An 11,780-nucleotide genomic window follows, 5' to 3' on the forward strand; every position below is an offset into this window, starting at 1 on the left:
TTGAGTGGAAAAGACCTGTTTGTTGGTTATATAAAATAGTAAACAAAACCGGAACAACTTGACTTGGGGGGGGTCCATGGGTCCCAAATACTTTTTTTTTTTTTTTTTTGGTTTTTTGAGACAGGGTCTCATGTAGCCCAGGCTGGCTTTAAACTCAGCTTGTAACTGAGATGACCTTAAACTTCTGATCTTCCTGCTTCTACCTTCTCAGGGCTGGGATTCCAGGCATGTACTACCATGCCAGTTTTATGCAGTATTAAGAATCAAATTTAATGTTTTAGCATGCTAGACAAGTACTCTGCCACCTAAAACACATTCTCAGCCCCTGTTTTGATTGTTTTTAAATATCTTTTGGGGGGAGCTAGAGAAATGCCTCAGAAGTTACCAACATTTTATTGGTTTTGCAGAAGACCTTTGGGTTTGATTCCCAGCACCCACATGGTGGTTTACAACCATCCATAGCTCCAGTTCCAGGGTATGTGATACCATCTTCTGATACAGGCATAAGACAAGCACATGGTGCACATACATACATGCAGGCAAAACACTCACACATACAATAAAATGGATAACTCTAATAAAAATTTAATGTTTTGATTGGGCTGGTGAGATGTCGCTGCAGGTAAAAGTACTTGTTGCACAAGTGTGACAACCTGGTTTTGATCCCAGGGACTCACAAAAACAACTAGATGTGGTTGCTGCCATATGATGTCAGCATTCCTATAGTGAGAACGGAGTGGAGACCGAACTGCTCAGAGGCTCTCAGATCAGTGAGCCTGGAGTACACAGAGCTGCAAGAACTGCAGGAAAGATTCTGTCCAGCAAGTGGAAGGAGAGGACTGGCACCTAATGTTGTCCTCTGGCCCGGCGGCGGTGGCGCACCCCTTAAATCCCAGCACTCGGGAGCAGAGCCAGGCCAATCTCTGTGAGTTCGAGGCCAGCCTGGGCTACAAAGAGTTCTAGGACAACCAGGACTGTACACAGAGAAACCCTGTCTCAAAAACAAAAAGTTGTCCTCTGACCTTAGTTCATACACTGTGGCATGCGTGTCCCCGTGCTCACATATGTTGCACACAAACAATAATAACTAAAATAAAATGTCTTGATTCACGCTGTCCACTTCAGCACCTTTCTTGAGACTCCTCAGGTGGTGGATGGACAGAGCCCCAAGCTGAAGCACTGCTGCTTCCTGAGGGCAAAGCCGGACCAACAGGGGCTCTGGGGATCCAGATGCCTGAGGCCACATCTGGGTTGCTGTGCTCCTTGCTTTAAGCTCTAGAGAGGAGCAGCCTTTCTTTTCCTCCAGCTTCTGATGGACCCAGATGGTCCTTAGCTTGCGTACACACACCCTCTGGACATCTTCCCTCTGTGTCTGTTGTAAGTTCCCTTTTCATTCAGGCATATGACATTGACTTAAGGTCCACACTGTTGAATATGCATGCATCTCATGTCTGCCATGGCCCCACGCCCAACAGCCTCATGGCCCAAGGTACCAGGGACAAGGATTTCAACGTGAGTTTTAGCAAACAGTACAACCCATGATCTCGTACATTACAATTTTTGAAATCTTGCAGCATCAGAGATTTTGAAAATAAGGGATTTTTTTCTCTTCTTGTCGGTCAGTATTGTGTCTAACCCCGATGGTGTAAGGAGTAGCTGGATGGCAAGGGTGTGGGAAGTGTGGAGGAAGAGGGGTGCAGACCTGGAGAGAGGAAAATGGGGAAAGGATCTGAGAAGGGAGTGGATACAGATTTGGGTGGAAAGCTGCTTTTTTGTGGAATTTTTGGTTTAAGTGGGAGATATTTTTATATGAAAATTATCCCAAGGAAGTTTGTTACTTGGCTGTGTGTCCCTTTCAAGCCAGACATGATGGTGCCTGCTTATTTATTTACCCAGCACTCAGGAGAGTCAGAAGTTCAAGGCCAGCCTGTGTAGCATAGCAAAACCCTCAACACACATAAAGTGAGATGGTAATTATTTATTGTCAGACTTTTTCTTTCACAATTTCTATCATTTTCCCCCTTCTTTTGGGAGGGTGGGAGTGATTTTGAGACAGGGTTCCTCTCTGTGTAGCCCCGGCTGTAGAGCAGGCTGGCCTTGAACTCACAGAGATCCCCCTGCCTCTTCCTCCCAAGTGCTGGGATTACAGGCATGCGCCACCACCACTGCCGCCACCACCACCACCACCGGCAGTAATTTATCTTCGAGGGCATATTAAACTACAATTGTGTTGCAGGACTCACCATGACATGAGATAGTATGACAGGACCACTTCTTCCTTCTTATCTAGGGGAGGTCTAGAAGTGACTCCTTTTCTTTGGGAGTTATCTAGTAACTTAAGAGATAATTGTCTATGTCACATCTAACTTGACATACATGCCTAGACTATACTGAGTCTAATAAAGTTACTATCATGTTTGTGTTTAAATTGTATGAAATATTCCAATCATGTGGAAATTATTTGCTCCTGCTGTAGGTCCTTGAACTATTTATAAATGAATCATTCACACATCAGAAAACCTGTTCTCCATGCTCTCCAGCCCTGGCAGGATGCTTCACATTTGGTTTCTGTAACTGACAGGGCTGTTTAACCCAACACCCGCAGTTGGTACCATGGCTATTTAGTGAGCTGATGTTTTATTTTATTTTTTTTTTCTTTAGGATTCTTGGACTCCAGAATTAAAGTTGAAGCTGGAAAAGTTTTTAGCTTTAATTTTTAAAGCCAGTAACACGCCAAAACTTGTAACCATCTATGTATCCTTTTGTAGTGAGTGGGAACCCTGGGGTTATAGCAACAGCACTGGCTTTGGGTACCACAGACCAGCAAGACATTGAAGATGGGCTGCATCCATATTTTCCAGGTGAATTGAGCATCTCTGGAGCTTTGCCGTGACCTGGAAAGGGCTCACTTGCATGGATTCCTGAGACTTTTTTTTTTTATAAATATTTATTTATTATACATTCAGTGTTCTGTCTGCACATATCACTGCAGGCCAGAAGAGGGCACCAGATCTCATTACAGATGGTTGCTGGGAATTGAACTCAGGACCTTTGGAAGAACAAACAGTGCTCTTAACCTCTGAGCCAGCTTTCCAGCCCAAGAGACTTATTTTTTGAAATATATATATTTTTTAATTGTGTGTGTGTGTGTGTGTGTGTGTGTGTGTGTGTTAGTACAGGTATCTGCAGAGGCTAGAAGACTGTCAGATACCTGGGAGCTAGAGTTTCAGGAGGGTGTGTCACCTGACATGGGTGCTGGGAACTGAACTCAGGCTCTCTGGAGGAGAAACAAGTGTTCTTAACCATTGAGCCATCTTTCCAGCCCTAAGCCTAGAAACTGTCTTGCTAGGGAAAAAAGAAAAAACTCTATACTCTTGAAAAAGATCTCCTTGGAAAAATTGTTCCTTTCCAAAGGGTCATTCAGTCATTTTGGAGGCCTCCAGGTCATGACATTTGGACTTGTTATTCAAATCTAGACTTCTTTTTAAGGACCGTGTGGCATAGTTATATACTATATAGTTTACCCATCATAAACCAGACACAATTGTACAACCATTATCCCAATCTTACTCCACTGGGGACACTTTTGAGAGTACAAAGGGACAGTGTCACAGCTATATATAAATGGAGCCTGTTCCAAGAATAGCGAAGTACTCTGTCACCCCTTCTGTTGGAGACTGATTTATTTCCCAACGGTTGTTAGTCTGCAAGAACATGTGTCTTCTCTTATTGGACAGCATCTATCCAAGGTTTTCTCATATGAAGCTGGAGGATATGACTGGTTATGCACAAGGCTTGGGTTTGATCCCTTACCCTGGAGGAAAGAAAAGGGAAGGAGAGGGAAAAGAATAGAGGTGATTATAGTCCTGGATGTACAGCTCTGGATGTACAGAAAGTCACTGAAATAGACATTGTGAATAGACCCCACACAGCATGTGTGCATGGAGCTGTTAGCAGAGAAGGAAGAAATCCTAAGATAGTGACCGGCTTGCCTCTCATTGTACAGACACATGGGAGCTAGGATTGGAAGCCAGGCAGCCCAGCTCCAGGTGCAGCCTTAGCCACTGTCCTCCCAGTCCGTGTCCTTGGGCTGAAGCTTTAGAGCTGCAATGACAGTCTTAGGGTTGTGGGTTCAGAGAAGCATGTTGGGAAGGCTTTGCCAGCAGTGCAGAAGCCTTCGTTAGGGGTAAGCAGGCCGTGTGGAGGCTGTGGGAATTCTGCAGCACATGCTTCTCGTGGAGGTCACTGATGGAGCGAAGGGGCGGCAGAGACTAAGCAGCGTGAGGAACTGTTGCCTGGTGTTTTCAGCAACCTTTGGAGCTCTGGCCTCCACTGTCATGATCAGGAACTTCCATCAGCCTCCGGCCCTTCCTTTATCGGCCCTACAACACCAGCTGTCCCAGGGCCCTGTTTTCCTGAGCTGCTTTCTCGTCCCAGAAGGAGAATGGACAGAATAGCAAAGGTAAATCATCTTGATTACCGCTTTCATGAGAACAACAGCTTTGCCGGCTCAACTTCTAAGCCGTGAGAAGAAACAGAGACAGAGAAAACGTGTGGACCTGGCAAACGAGGGCTCCCAAAGTCTCAGTATTTACAGAGTTTCAGCATGGCGAGTGTGTCGTCATGTCCCGCATGTTAGATAAGTAAGGAGTGGAGGAAGGGAGACAGGAGTCCCAGGCTGGTGGGAAGGACCTGTGCTGGCTCAGGAGGAGCACATAGCCAGCCTGGGACAGGGGAATTATTTTAATAACTCAGCTTTCACCCCCAGCTGGTCAGATGCAGCCAGTTTCAGACAGCATTTCTATTAAAAAAAAAAAAAGTATTTCCAGTCTTGAGTGTTTACGTGAAATGGTATTTTTTTCCATGGGCAATAATTTTCACCAGAACATTTCATCTTTCAGTAAGGTGAGAAAAACTGGTTGATATGGCCTCAATGGCTTTAGTTGCAAGGCTACGCCTTGGTCTTGTCTTAGATACTCTGTTTTGGAAATGTCTTCAGTTGTTGGGAAGCGTTTGTGATGAGCTCCACGTCCTCAGGAAGACAGGGCCCTCAGCTCCCCACAGATGGAGTTCTCCTGCGTGGAAACTTGGTCCACAAGACAGCAGTGCTGCCCTTTCCAAGGAGAGAATGTCACAGGGTTTGAGAGCGTCCGTCCTGCTCTGGTTTTCTGTGCTTTGTTTAAGAGAGTTAACCTTTTAAAAAGATTATTTTTATTATATGTATATAGGTGTTTTGTCTCCATATAAGTCTATGTACCACATGTGTGCCTGTTTCCCTCAGGTGCCAGAAGAGGGCACCAGATCCTCTGGAATGGGAGTTACAGATGGTTGTGAGAAACTGTGGTTGCTGGGAATCAAACCTAGGCCCTCTGGATGAGCAGCCAGTGTTCCTGACTTCTGAGCCAGATCTCCAGCACCAGTATATATTTTTTTTTCTTTTCTTTCTTTTTTTTTTTTTTTTTGGTTTTTCAAGACAGGGTTTCTCTGTGTAGCTTTGGGCCTTTCCTGGAACTCACTTTGTAGACCAGGCTGGCCTCAAACTCATAGAGATCCACCTGCCTCTGCCTCCCGAGTGCTGGGATTACAGGCATGCGCCACTACTGCCCGGCTGCATATTTTTTTTTAAGAAAGGAAGTATTAGTAAATTATTTAATTTAGCTTACCAGGGAGGGCAAATGAGTGATCACTTAGCTGTGACACACATGGAGAGTCTGGTAGCACAAGGCAAGAAGGTTTTGAATGTTTGGCTTTGTCCTTGGTTTCCTCATGTGTTAGCCATCTTCCCATGATCACAGTGAAATCAATATCGGAGGCAGTTCACTTACAAATAAAAAGTGTTGATTTAGTTCTCAGTTCTGGGGGCTGCAGTTCCAGATCAGACAGCCTGGTTGCTTTGGGTCTCTGGTGAGGGCACCTGATGTTAATAGTAAGTGATGTGGTAGAACACCCCACTTAGATCATGAACCAGGTTGGGTCCTTCCTGAGGTCCCTGTGCCCTCCCAGTAGTACCACCCTGGGGACCAAGCCTCTAACACATGGCTGTACGGGAGACCCTCATCCAGACTGTTGGATTGTACCCCAAAAGCTAGTGACCATCTCACAGTGAAAACATCATTCCATCGCTGAGAGCCCCCAAAAGCTTACTTGTTCTAGCATTGCCCAGAAGCCCAATACCAGAGATTCATCTAAGATTCAAGGCAAACCCAGCTCTGAGCTCTGTAGAAGACACAAAAAAGTTACAAACTTACACAGTAGCAGAATGCAGGCAGGATACAGGTTCCTAACGCAAAAGGAAAACAGGAAAATAAAACGCACCAAAACACCTGAAGCAAGAGCCACGCGCAGCAGGGCGAACATGAAACCCTACAGCTCCTGAGTCCAGCAACGGGGCAGTTTGAGGGATAGGGACTCCTCAGCCTTGCCTCCATCTGTGGCTTTGCTGGTGGCAGCCCACATGGCCACTCTCAAGCTGCCTATGCATCCTGCCTGCAGCTTTCCTGAGTGGGTCTTACACATTGTTGGCACCCTTCTCTTGTGGCTTCAGTGTCACTGATAGAGCTTTATAATGTATCGCCTCACTGGGAGTTGCTTGCAGGGACTCCAACCCCAGCACACTGCTTAGCCCCCTGGGCTTGCCTTTGAAGTCTTGACTGAAGCTGTAATGACTGTAATGCCTGCATTCTGCCTGTGAAGGCTTCCTGTGGATGGCACCGGCTTCTGCTGTCAGGATAAAGCATTCCTGCCCCTTAGAACTTGTGTTTCAGTCATCCGAATGCCCTGCTGGCTGACTACAGAAATCCCAAGGCCATCTTGAGTGGATAAGGCATCCACAGGTTTGGTTTGGTTTTGACAGAGTCTTGAACGTAGCACAGGCTGGCCTCCCATTGCTCTTTTCTGGAAAGTCTTTGAAACCAATTTATATTTCTGCGTTTCTGAGTCTGTGATAGCCTCGTGGATATCTGCAGAGTCCTCCAGGCCTGTTTCCTGTTGTCTCGGTACAGAGGGCTTGATTCACTTAACCTGAGTTTAGACAAAGCACCAGACACATTTTGTCTTTATTAGAGCGAACTTCTTTACCAGCTAAGATAAGTCTTGGCCATATGTCACTGCTCCTTTTCCTGGCCGACCTTTTGCTCTTGATTCTCATTGAGGATTTGGTTAAAAATAGCAACACCCATGCCATAGCCTGAGTGCCCTGCTGCCTTGAAGTCTCTGCCAAGTAAGCCACCTTTCAGACTGGCTCTCTGACATGATGTATAGAGGATAGCCTTTTCTCTAATCCCCAGAAGAATCCTCTTTTCCTTCTGGAAGCACCCAGCATGGTCTTATTGTCTGTGCTTGTGTTTGCATTGAAGCCCTACCTGGCTCGCCCATTAAACTTGGTAAACTCCAACTCTGCAATAGCATTTGAGGAGTCCTCTAGCTTTCTTCTCCAGAGTATTCTACCCCTCTGTGCACGTGCATGCGTGCGCACACACTCACACACACACACACCCCACCAGGTGTGGTGTAGTCAGTAGCACTGCATCTTAGTGCCAGTTTCCCTTGCATATCCCAAGCCCAGTGGTTCCAGATGTGTGACTGGTTCTTCCCAAGTGCTCCCACACTCAAGGCTCAGAGTGGGCAGGTCTGGCTGAACCTCCATGGAGGAGCAGGAATAGAGATGTGTCTTCACAGGGCCAGCCTAGAATGTATGTCAGTCACTAGTAGACTGCTGCGTAGCTGACACACAGCCCAGGAACATCCTGGGAGCACCGCAGCATCTGTGGTTCCTCTGCCCACTGCAAGGGTAGGCAGGGAATTCTGAACTGCTTTGTCACTGCTGGCCTGGCCTCAGTGAGTCAGGGCCAGACCTTGGCTCGTTTTTTGTTTTGTTTGTTTTTGCTTTTTGTTTTTGAAGGCAGGGTTTCTCTGTGTGTTCCTGGCTGTCCTGGAACTAGCTCTGTAGACACGGCTGGCCTTGAACTCAGATCTACCTGTCTCTGCTTCCCGAGTGCTGGGATTAAAGGCTCATGCACTGTCATACCCAGCAGCAGATGATATCCTTAAACATGGTCGAGCATTTGGCTCTGGCCTTGCTGCTCCTGCAAGTGCACCTTCAACCCACAGTTTGGTCGCTGCCACTGTGCATGTGGCTGACACTTTCATTAGCTACCCATGTGACACTGGGCATCTAGGCTTGTTCCATTTTTTTGTTATTGTCAATGCAGTAGCAGTAAACCGGATAGGTAGGTATTTTTGTTGTGGAGCAGAGTCCTTGGGATATGTGCCCAGGAGTGGTATAGCTTGGTCATATGGAACTTTGCAGGGAACCTCTATCCTGCTTTCCATAATTGCTGCCCAAGTTCACATTCCTACCAACAGTGAATAAGGGTTCTTCCCCACACCCTTGCCAGCATTTGCTGCCAGGAATCTTTTTTAATACTGCCACCATTTATGTGGTGTTGTGAAGTTTCGTGGTAGAAGGTGTGGCAGCCTCAGAGAAGAGCACAGTTACTTGGTTTCTGGGTTTGCTGCCATGACTGTCCTTGTATTTGGCTTCAATGTCGACTGTCTTCCTAGAAATGCTGCAGCAGCTCCACCAGCAGCTGGTGGAGGCCGAGCGCCGGTCCATGACCTACCTCAAGCGGTACAATAAGATCCAGGCCGACTACCACAACCTCATCGGAGTCACAGCTGAGCTGGTGGATTCTCTAGAGGCGACAGTCAGTGGCAAGATGGTAAGGAACATCCCCTTTGTGTATTTCCGAGGAAGTGCATGGGGCCTGGGCTGCACTGCTGTGGGGACTGATGGAGCCCGCCCTGCATTTCAGAAAGCCAGTGTGCACAGCTATGCCGACACTTGCAGGCTTTACCTGTGTTCTGAACACACGTTCTTCCTTGCTCTCGCTTCTGTCTTTTTTTTTTTAATGTTATTATGGGCCCCAGTGTAGTGGCGCACACCTTAATCCCAGCACCTGGGAGGCAGAAGAAGAAAGAACTCTGTGAGTTTGAGACTATCTTGGTCTACATAACAGGTTCCAGGTTAGCCAAGGCTACCTAGTAAGACCCTGTCTAAACAGAAAAGAAGAAAGAAAGAAAGGAGGGAGGGAGGGAGGGAGGGAGGGAGGCAGGGAGAAACCCCAAAACTAAGAGGAATAGAGTTCAGAGAAGTATCTGGATACTGAGTCAGCATAGGAAGATCCATTACTTTCCTGTCCCCTGGCAGGGCACTGCTCCTCGGTTCTGTGTACCACATAATTTTGTTGTTGTAGTTACCAGGTAACTTATCATGCATGGCTAGTGTTAAGGATAAGGTAAAGGGGACTGGAGAGATAGCTCAGAGGTTAAGGACCCAAGCTTGACTCTAACATCATTTTTGGAGGAGACAGACGGTAGTCAGCCATGAATAAACACATAGAAAGGCAATAACACAGAAGACTACAGGAAACATCCACGCCTCCCTTTTGTCTTCTGTCCTGTTAAAAATTAAGTGTCCCCATTCTGGGTGTATCTCTAGCAGCCAGGAGGATGTGATGCCTGGTGTGGCGTGATGATCAAAGATGAGCCCATAGCTCCTGCTACTGACTTTGCAAGCTGAGACTTGAGCAGATGTCAAGGCAGAGATGCCAAGGGACCTCAGGTATCAAAATGGGGAGAGGAGATGGCTAAGTTAAGAACACTGTGCTAGGCATGACAGCACACACCTTTAATCCCAGCACTTGGGAGGTAAAGGCAGGTGCATCTCTGTGTGTTTGAGGCCAGCCTGGAATACATAGTTCTAGGATAGCCAGGGCTGTGCAGAAAGACCTTGTCTCAAAAAACAAACATGCCAGGCAGTGGTGGCGCACGCCTTAATCCCAGCACTCAGGAAGCAGAGGCAGGCAGGTCTCTGAGTTCAAGGCCAGTCTGGTCTACAGAGTGAGTTCCAGGACAGCCAGGGCTGTTATACAGAGAAGCCCTGAGGAAGAACACTTGTTCTTGCATTGGACTAGGGCTCATTTCCCCTGAACTCACATAGTGGCTTCCAGGAGTGGTCTGGTGGTCTCTTCTGGTCTCCTTGGGGACCAGGCAGCTATGCAGTGCCCTTACATGTAGACAAAAACATATAAAATACACATGAAGGATGCGTTCTTTTGTGTTTTGATTTCAATTGTTTGTGTGTGGGTGTTCTGCCTGCATGTGTTTATTCACCATGTGCGTACCTGGTGCCCAAAGAGGCTGGAAGAGAGGCATCAGATCCTGTGGAACTAGAGTTACGGGCACTTGTGAGCTCCCTGATGTGGATCCTGGGTACTGAACTAAGATCCCTGGGAGAGAGCAGCAAATGCTCTTAACTGACAAGCCATCTCTGCAGCCCTGTAGCTCATCTAGAAAGATGAGCTTACGACAGACAACTCAAACAGTGCAGGGGACCCACCGTGCTTCCATCTCCTTTTGACATAGATGTTAGCATGTTTGTGTGTGCATATATTTGTGAGGATGTGTGGATCCCTGGAACTAGATAACAGACAGTTGTGAACTGCCATGTGAGTGCTGGAATTGAACCCGGGGCCTATGGAACAGTAGCCAATGCTTTTAACCACTGAGCCATCTCTCCTACCTATGTGGTTAGTTACTTTTATCTCTTGGGTCAGTGTGTTAATTCTTCCCCAGACCTCTGAGGTTGTGGTGGTTACTTTTAATTGTCCACCTGACAATCTACAGCCACCTAAGAAGAAAGCCTCAGTGAGGAATTGTCTGGATCAGCTTGGCCTATAGGCATGTCTGTGGAAGATTATTGTGATTGGGAAGATCCAGCCCACAGTGGGCAGCACTATTCCCTAGATCTGGATTCTGAACTGCGTAAGAATGGAGAAATCAAGCTAAGTAGTAAGCATGCATCATGCATTCTCTCTGCCCTTGACTGGATGTAACTGGATGCTTCAAGTTTCTATTAGTGACTTCCCCACGGTGACAGGCTGTCCCTGGAGTAGTGTGCTAAAGTAAACCCATTCCCCTTATGTTACTTTTTGTAAGTGTCTTAGTTTGGGTTTTTATTACTGTGAAGAGACACCATGTGAAGAGACCACAGCAACATGACCATGTTATAAAGAAAACATTTAATTGGGGTGGCTTGCTTACAGTTTCAGAGGTTCAGTCCATTATCATCATGGTGGAGAACATGGCAGCATGCAGGCAGACATGGTGCTGGAAAAGTAGCTGAGAATCCTACATCCTGCAGGCAACAGGAAGTCGACTGAGACACTGGATGGTATCCTAAGCATAGCAAACCTCAAAGCCCTCCCCCACAGTGACACACTTCCTCCAACAAGGCCACACCAACTCCAACAAAGCCTTAACCTCCTAATCGTGCCACTGCCTATGAGATTATGGGGGCCAATTACATCCAAACTGCCACAGGGAGGTATCTTTGTCCCAGTCTGGAGTTCTTAGACCACCAAAGACAACTGCTTCAGTCTCCTGAATGTCATTTTCTCACAGACTTTCATTCTCTTTAGTAAGTCCGCTTTAAGTCTGGGGGGAAACCCAGGACACCTTTTCTCCCATGGCACTCACCGTCCCAGGCCTTGTGAAGTCCACACTGTGTGCCAGGCTCTGCCGCATCTGGTTGCTGAAGAGGCGGACACAGACGCTCTGCAGGTACTCAGGGGTGATCTGCAAGAAGGAGAGGCCATCAGGTGAAAGGCATGCGACCTGCCCACAGGACCTTAAGGCCCGTTGCCTCTCAGCATTTCCTGTAGGTAAGCTGATGAAATAGCCACGCTGGAGATGCTTTATCCTCTGCCCTAGTTTCTGTT

The 11,780-nt window shown here is 47.0% G+C and overlaps 1 protein-coding gene across 4 annotated transcripts in view; it reads left to right on the forward strand.

Moving 5' to 3' along the window:
• Armc9 (armadillo repeat containing 9) overlaps window positions 1-11,780 on the forward strand; it is a 143,404-nt gene that overhangs the window by 18,511 nt on the left and 113,113 nt on the right. For all 4 annotated transcript variants that reach the window (XM_036173451.1, XM_036173452.1, XM_036173454.1 and 1 more), the window contains exons 6-8: window positions 2,662-2,754; window positions 4,438-4,462; window positions 8,563-8,720. In XM_036173451.1, the coding sequence (XP_036029344.1) occupies window positions 2,662-2,754; window positions 4,438-4,462; window positions 8,563-8,720 (276 nt within the window). The remainder of the gene's footprint in view (window positions 1-2,661; window positions 2,755-4,437; window positions 4,463-8,562; window positions 8,721-11,780) is intronic.

The sequence above is a fragment of the Onychomys torridus genome, chromosome 23, assembly GCF_903995425.1.
Source record: "Onychomys torridus chromosome 23, mOncTor1.1, whole genome shotgun sequence".
NCBI lineage: Eukaryota > Metazoa > Chordata > Mammalia > Rodentia > Cricetidae > Onychomys > Onychomys torridus.